Consider the following 8139-nt stretch of genomic DNA (forward strand, 5'->3'; position numbering starts at 1 on the left):
CCACTTCCTTTGTTATCTTGGCTGTGTGCTTAGGGTCCTTGTCCTGTTTGAAGATGAACCGTCACCCCAGTCTGAGGTCCAGAGAGCTCTGGAGCAGGTTTTCATCACGGATGTCTCTGTACATTGCTGCATTCATCTTTCCCTTGATCCTGACTAGTCTCCCAGTCCCTGCTGCTGAAAAACACCCCCACAGCACGATGCTGCCACCACCATGCTTCACTGTAGGGATGGTATTGGCCAGTTGATGAGCGGTGCCTGGTTTCCTCCAGACATGACGCTTGCCATTCAGGCCAAAGAGTTCAATCTTTGTTTCATCAGACCGGAAAATTTTGTTTCTCATGGTCTGAGAGTCTTTTGGCAAACTCCAGGTGGGCTGTCATGTGCCTTTTACTGAGGAGTGGCTTCCGTCTGGCCATACAGGCCTGATTGGTGGAGAGCTGCAGAGATGGTTGTTCTCATGGAAGGTTCCCCTCTCTCCACAGAGAAACACTGGAGCTCTGTCAGAGTGACCATCGTGTTCTTGGTCACCTCCCTGACTAAGGCCCTTCTCCCCCGATCGCTCCCAGATCTAGGAAGAGTCCTGATGGTTCCAAACTTCTTACATTCATCAATGCTGCAGACATTTTTCTGTACCTTCCCAAGATCTGCGCCTCGATACAATCCTGTCTCGGAGGTCTACAGACAATTCCTTGGACTTCACGGCTTGGTTTGTGCTCTGACATGCACTGTTAACTGTGGGACATTATTTAGACAGGTGTGTGCCTTTCCAAATCATGTTCAATCAACTGAATTTACCACAGGTGGACTGTAATCAAGTTGTAGAAACATCTCAAGGATAATAAGTGGAAACAGGATGCACCTGAGCTCAATTTTGAGTGCCATGGCAAAGGCTGTGAATACTTATGTGCATTGTAATTATAGTGTATTGTTTGTAGAATTTTGAGAAAAATAAAGAATTTAATCCATTTTGGAATAAGGCTGTAACATAACATGTGGAAAAAGTGAAGCGCTGTGATTACTTTCCAAATGCACTGTATTAATACTAAATTAGTTACATACACTAATTACGAGAGACATTGTGCGGTTGTATTTTTCTGCAGGATGTATCATCCTTTTGCAGTTCTCCCTCACAAACATGCTTAGCACTTCGGGTGTGTTCATGCCATGCCATGCCGGATTTACCGGAACAGTTCCCTAATTGTGCTGTAGTCTCTATTTACACGCGCTCACGCCATTGATACTTACTACACAATCATGGAAAACTTGGAAATTAAACTTCAATTTTAAAATTGTGATTTCTAGTGCATGAAAATTCACGAAAATAAATACATTAAAATCTTTTTATAAAAAGATCTTTTTGTAACTATTCTAGTAAAATATGGAATAGTTTTGCCCAGTTATGCTCAGCTGTAAAATATTTTATCAGCATATTGCACTCTTTGTTGTGTAGGAGCCTATTAGTTGAAGTCATGAGTTAATAACACTATCAAAAAGTTTGCACCAAACTGTGGCAGGAATGTCTGTTTGAATTTACTTTTATACCAAGGTAGTCCGATTGTAGGGTCAGTCAGCTATATTTGAGGCATAAAGATTAATAAAAGAAAAGTATTAAACATACATTTCAAATGATAATTGTAACGATATTAGCTCAAAAGGGAAATATTAATAATAATCCATAATTACTAATTATGATTAATTATTAATATTTGGGTCAGTTAATTAGATTAACTTTGAGGTAAGCCAATTAATATTACAATCAATTAATCAGTTCCAACAAACTCTTTGATTATTCATTTATTCTAAGAAAAGGGTATCTTTCATGGTCACTGAAAAATAATTATTCCTTTTCCCAGGGGCGGGACCCGCTCACGCTACAGACCTATTACAGATCACTGGGTGGGACTTTACTCTCTGAAACTGAAAGCAATATCCTCCATCTTGTTTGAAGCTAAGCTAACAGGCGCTGTGGAGACAGATGTAAAGTTATGACAATAGCGGAGGAGAGTGCTCAATATGATATAGAAGAAGAGGATTTCGGAAGTCTGATGCTTGAATCAGGTGTTTGTGGCTACCTTTACAAGCCGCATTATAGCGAAGAGCAGCCGAGGCAGAAGACCTGCCTGCCGCGGACGAGGAGCCCGGACTGGCTCGAGTTAGGGCGGACTGGTGGCGCCGGTGATCTCACTATGCAACTACGAACACAGAGATAGAGTCCGTCTGCGGCAAAGAATTTCAACGATGACAATTTCGCCTGGACGAAATCTCTGAATCAGACGAGGACACGGACGTTTGTGTTGTGAACTCAGGGGCGTAGAATAGGGACGCTAGGGACGTGTCCCTACCAATATCCAGTGACACTGATATATCCTTAGCAATAATTTCGATCAAAACCTAAAATATATTTATATTGATGTCCCCGTCCCCACCAATTTCAAAATCAAACCTACGCCACTGTGTGAACTATCCTAGTTTCGCACCGCATATGTTCTGACTGAACATCCAGGTACCATGCAATAATTCACCTTTTCGAAAGAATATTTAAAATATTGCTACTTTTAGAAAAAATGACATAATTATGAATCAAATTATTATGAACAAACAATGAAACTGTGTAAAAATTCGACAACACAAAGAATTATCAAATGGCGATATAACGCACATCTCAGGTTAAATTAATTATATAAAAAACAGGGAACATTTTGTAAAAGCAAAACTGAACAAAATGCGTTAATTAAAATAATTGTATTATGTTTTACCAAATATTTAATACCACTTCCCCATAATGATGTAATTAATTTTTAAAACAACATCTGTCAAACTGTCAATCAGATACCTCTTATCTGGTCATTTTTATTTTATTTTAGAAGTCATAACTGTTGATCACCCTTTATATGGATTTTGTGTATGAATATTTAAAAGATTTACAAACTGTCGGCAAGACCTCAAGCCAACCCCGGACATTCTGAGACTAACGTGGAAAAATCTTTATGCTTAATGCATTAAGACAGTTCAATTAAAATATTTATTAAAAATGTAATGGCAATCAGATGCGCCCAAAATATAAATGCAACACGTTGTGCTGCAACATTACCTCACAAGAAATATCTGCCCAAGAACAATCACACAAGAAATATCTGCACGAATTAAGAATCTGGGTAAGTTGCATTATTTAAGCCTTTCATTATGTTAGGATGATTTTGTGTATAAAATAAAAAAAATACTGCTGGGTTTTTACAGGCAGAGTCACGTGTATTATGCTCACACTAAATTCTCTGTTACACTTAGTAGCCTATAAATGCGCATTACATGCACAATCATCTTAATAGTTGTACAAAAAAGTTATGCGCTGGCAAGAACGTCACTTTGCTGTTTTAATAAAAGCAATGTTAAATATTCTGCATGCACTCATCTCCTGGAAACCACAGCAATGACAAAGCATATAAAAAATTCGGAAACGTTGTCCAATACCCCTTCTTGTCTTAAGACAACTTTGATGAACCTTTTGGAATTACAAAGATTTTCAAATGTCTGTATTATACAGTACTGTAAATATTTGTGTCTATTACTATTTATATTTTATTGTGGATGTTTTCTCACAATCATGACGTAATGTGAAGTAAAATAAAAAATCTAATGTAAAGTAAAGTAAAAATCTATAACTTTATTTATACATAAAAAACTTTGAGTGTTTTTTGAGGGAACATTGAGGGAATTTGTAAGTAGGCCCCCTGAAAGCACTCGCAGAATTCTGCTAGACTCTGCGAGACGAATTGCCGAATGCTGCGGGAGAGAACGCGCGTTTTTAAAGGCCACATGCCCACATCTAATGTCTAGTAGGATTGAATGTCAGTCTGAATGTAGGTCTTTTTTCTGTCTCTGTATTTAAAATTGGAGTGGGTGTATAGATAAGGTTGAAATGAATTTTTGACCATATTTCAATTTGAACTAAACTGATCATCATGGTTGGGTGTGTGTGAGCAGCAGAGTCTGGACTGGATCTCTCCTCTGTCTGTATGTAAACTTCATCTCAGTAATGAAATGTTTTCTTGTTCAGGCTTCATAACATTGGACATCTCTGTGTCCTGTAGTAAAGAGAATATTTGTGCAGTGAAGGGGTTTCAGGAGACACTGAGGTGCTCTTACAACACCAACATCAAACCTGTGTTCTGGTTCAGCCGGAAACAGAGTACAAACTGGAGAAAGAGTGATGAACCTGAAGATTTGACTTTAGACTCGGACTACTCAGGACGGGTGAAGCAGGAGTTCTTTTACACCTATTCAACACTCAAAATATCAGACCTGAGAGAGAGAGACTCTGGAGAATATCAGCTCATGTTCATCATGAAGGACGGAGTTAAACGTCTCAGCTCAGCCGCCGTCAATCTAACAGTCACAGGTGAAACTGAGTCTAGATTCTGGTCACTTCATCTGTTTTCATTTGTCATGTGATGAAGTTTTTCTTATTTTTTACTTTAATTCAGAGCTGCAGCTGAGAACTAATCCTGCAACTACAGACCCGAGAGATCAGAGTATAAAACTGACCTTTGACTCTTCCTGCACCTCTGGAGTTTGGTATTACTGGATAAAGGATGGACAGTATTTCACACATACAGTGTCTCGCGACATGCGTGTGTCACCCAGCACAAATGCTGGCAGATATTCCTGCTCTATTGATCGTAACCTTAAACATCCCTCCTCTTCTGTGTGTGAGTGTCAAATAATACACACAATGCGGTACTGTTTGTTTATCCATGTATTTATTTAAACATGTTTTAAAGTAAGTGTGAGTTTCACATGTTAATCTGTGTCTCTTTCAGGTATTTCTAAGAGCGGCTGCTGGGATGTGTCTTTCTCCTCTAGAAGAGTCTGTGCTTTGATGGGCTCAACAGTAGATATTTCCAGCACATACTCACATCCCTCTGGTTATACTGTAAGTAAAACATTCTGGCATTACGGTCCTCCTGGTCACTACACGGATCTGCGTGAGGAGCATCAGTTCGCTGGTCGTGTGGAGTATGAGGGAAACACACTGAGAATCAAAGAGCTCAAGATGAACGACTCTGGAGAATATAAATTCAGGATCATCACCGACAGGACAGGAGGAAAATACTCTGGATCACCTGGAGTCATTCTTACTGTTACAGGTTTGATAACATTTTAGAAGATTCACAGACAATTTACTGCCATCAAGAATACTACTCCATTTTATAGAGGTTTTGTTTTCCATGTCAAAATCAATGTTAAGCCCAACTTGAAATACTTCAACTCTGTTTTTCAGATACGCAGGTGATAAGCAGCCCAAACATGATATCAGAGGGACAAGAAGTGATATTAAGCTGTTCAACTAAATGCACTCTGAACAACAAACATATTTACATCTGGTACAAGAATGGACGGCTGGTAACGGATGGATTCACTAAAGCCAACAAGCTGTACCTGGACTCAGTCAGCAATGAAGAGCTTCAAGAGTATTCCTGTGCTGTAGAAGGTGACACATCTCTCATGATACGTGTGCTTTAGTCTGAAATGATTGTTTCTCTGATAGTCATGATTCACTTCTTTGTGTTGTGAAGATCCAGTGGACAGCACAGCGTTCAGCCATTATACAGTCATTCTGCTGGTGTTTTTACCTCAGTTTCTCATAATAGCGGCTCTGTGGATGTGGTGAGTAAAACATCCAGTGAAATTCACAATTGAATGATGAACAGTGAATATAATTAAATTAATTCAGATTATAAGATTGTGAATTATGATTCAACAGGTTTTTCATCAGAATGCATCTAATCTCAAAGCCAAACTGAAAATAAAAGTGAAGGTGAGAAATGATGTGTATAGACCCTTTTACTGTTTGTACACAATGATGACGTAGCAACGTATGCGTGCGCATATTGGCAACGGAAGTATATTGGCAACAACACGTTAGAGCCAGTGGGGAACAACACCACTTCCGTTGCCAAAATGTGCGCGCAACTATTTGATCACGTGGGCTGTAAAAGGGTCTATAGAGAATCTGCTATAAGACATGCATTGATAAACACTGTGAATGCATTTAAAGGTCCCCTATTATGCAAAATTCACTTTTGCATGCTGTTTGGACATAAATGTGTGTTGGCAGTGTGTGTACACAACCAGCCAATAGTGATAAAAATCCACTCACTCCTTTTTTATTAATCCCCATAAATCATCAGCAGTGTCTCCCAACGACCTGTTTTCAGAATGCTGTTTTAGTGACGTCACTAAATCCACAGGCCCCGCCCACGAGTGTTGACAGACACTGCCATTTCAACATAGACCCGCCCTGATCGAGTTCACAGCTGCTGCACTGACGAGAATGTCTCCCAAGAGTTGTAGGTGTTGTGTGGCTGGATGTATTAATCCACATAGCTCTCTCTATTTACTCCCGAAATCTGAGGCAGCCAAGACGAGGTGGAATTATTTTGTTTTTAAAGAAAATGCTCCCTCAACTCTACCGAAATTCATTTATGTACTTGCGCACTTCTTATAACTTGCTGTGTTTACTCAGCTCTTACTGTGATTTTCTGAAGTAAAACTGACGCTTCATCTTTTGTGTGATGTACAATAAACTTTATTAAACTCATCAGTATATGTTTGATCATCATTCGGACCTGGTCCGAAACAGCAGACTTGTAGGCTATTAATAATGGATACATACAAGCAGATGACAAATACGTTATAACCGTAATTAAACTACTAAACTATACCTGTTCCATCTCTATACAGCACTCTGACTCTGTAGGCATTATTGTCCGACTCGAAATGAACACCGTTACTGAGAGTTTCTGATATTATCATCATTCCGACTGAGCGCCAGTGTTGCCAGATCTCGCGAGACAAATAAGCAACCAGGCCAGTGAAAACAAGCCCAAAACAAGCAACTTTTTCTATGGAGCCCCCCACTTTTTCTATTGAGCTAAAACTTCACATACACACTCTGGGGACATCAGAGACTTATTTTACATCTTGTGAAAAGGGGCATAATACGGGACCTTTAATGTCTTTCTATTTGTCTGTCTCAGAATCTGATGTTCCACATCTGTTCATCTGCTGTCTGTCCATCAGAGCTGGTGGAGTGATGATGTCATTGTGTTCTTCCATTGTGAGATCATCACCTAGCAACAGTCAGAACTATCAACAGTGATACAGTGATGTCATATACAGTGACTTATCAATGACTGAGCAGTCTTCATAATCAAATAAAGCTAAAATGATATGAAACTTTTTCTTTTCTCCCTCCTTATGCTTAATGTAAGAAGTGCTTTCAATAAACAAAATTATTTTATTCTATAACGACCATATACAGTGTTGGGGAAAGTTAAAAGTACTGCATTACAATATTGAATTACTCCCTGAAAAAGTAACTATTTGCATTACTGTAAAATAGTCAACTGAAGGCAAGTTTGTAGAGAACCCAAGTGCAGTTTATTTACAAAACGTGATCAAACATCATGGCGCTTACCAACAGAGGTTACAGTGAAGCAATACTTGACAAAGACACATGGTAAACATGAGGGCTTAAATACACTACACTGATGACTAGACAAGGGACACCTGTGCACAATGTACCAATGACACCACAGAACACATAGCAGGATCACATGACTAAAACAGGGGATCGCATGACAGACATGAAACAAGAACATGCAACAAAACCAAATAAAGACGTGACAATTACTTACTTTTCTCTTATTTGTTTGTTTTTTTAACAAGAACAACAAAAATGACTATTTTTGTCGAATGTAAATGCCCTTTCACACCTAAAGTGAAATCTTCAGGCTGAAGGCAGTGCAAATTCACACTTGAACAATAAAGGCCGGAGCTCAAACAAACCTTTAGAAATTCATCACTCTCATTTTAGCAAAAAAAAAAAAAAAAAAAAAAAAAATGAAAACAGAAATGTGATGTTTAACCAAAGTCATTTTTGCCTATTGGTATGTGAATTGGATCATCAAAGGTCAGCAGTAAAGACATTGGTTAATAAATTGAGATTAAATGCACAAAGTATATTTGTGTAATTTACAGTAACATATTTAATTATTTCCGGTTTGTGTAATATTCTGAGTTTGCATTTCACAGTTTTTATTCATTTTGAGGAATATTTAATCTGTTTTGTGTAAGTGA

At 38.5% G+C, this 8139-nt stretch overlaps 1 protein-coding gene across 1 annotated transcript; it reads left to right on the plus strand.

The window, feature by feature from the left end:
- Positions 1 to 3064: 3064 nt before the first annotated feature.
- LOC311085855 (uncharacterized protein) lies at positions 3065 to 7411 on the plus strand (the record flags this gene model as incomplete). The annotated part of the gene is made up of 8 exons (XM_084118472.1): positions 3065 to 3155; positions 4055 to 4396; positions 4482 to 4706; positions 4818 to 5144; positions 5279 to 5488; positions 5574 to 5664; positions 5762 to 5815; positions 7038 to 7411. The coding sequence occupies 7 exons, from the start codon at positions 3065 to 3067 to the stop codon at positions 5799 to 5801; spliced, it is 1326 nt and encodes a 441-aa protein (XP_083974598.1). The 3' UTR covers positions 5802 to 5815; positions 7038 to 7411.
- Between the last annotated feature and the right edge of the window lie 728 nt (positions 7412 to 8139).

This window comes from Abramis brama, assembly GCF_963993115.1.
Source record: "Abramis brama genome assembly, chromosome: 6".
Classification (NCBI taxonomy): Eukaryota; Metazoa; Chordata; class Actinopteri; order Cypriniformes; family Leuciscidae; genus Abramis; species Abramis brama.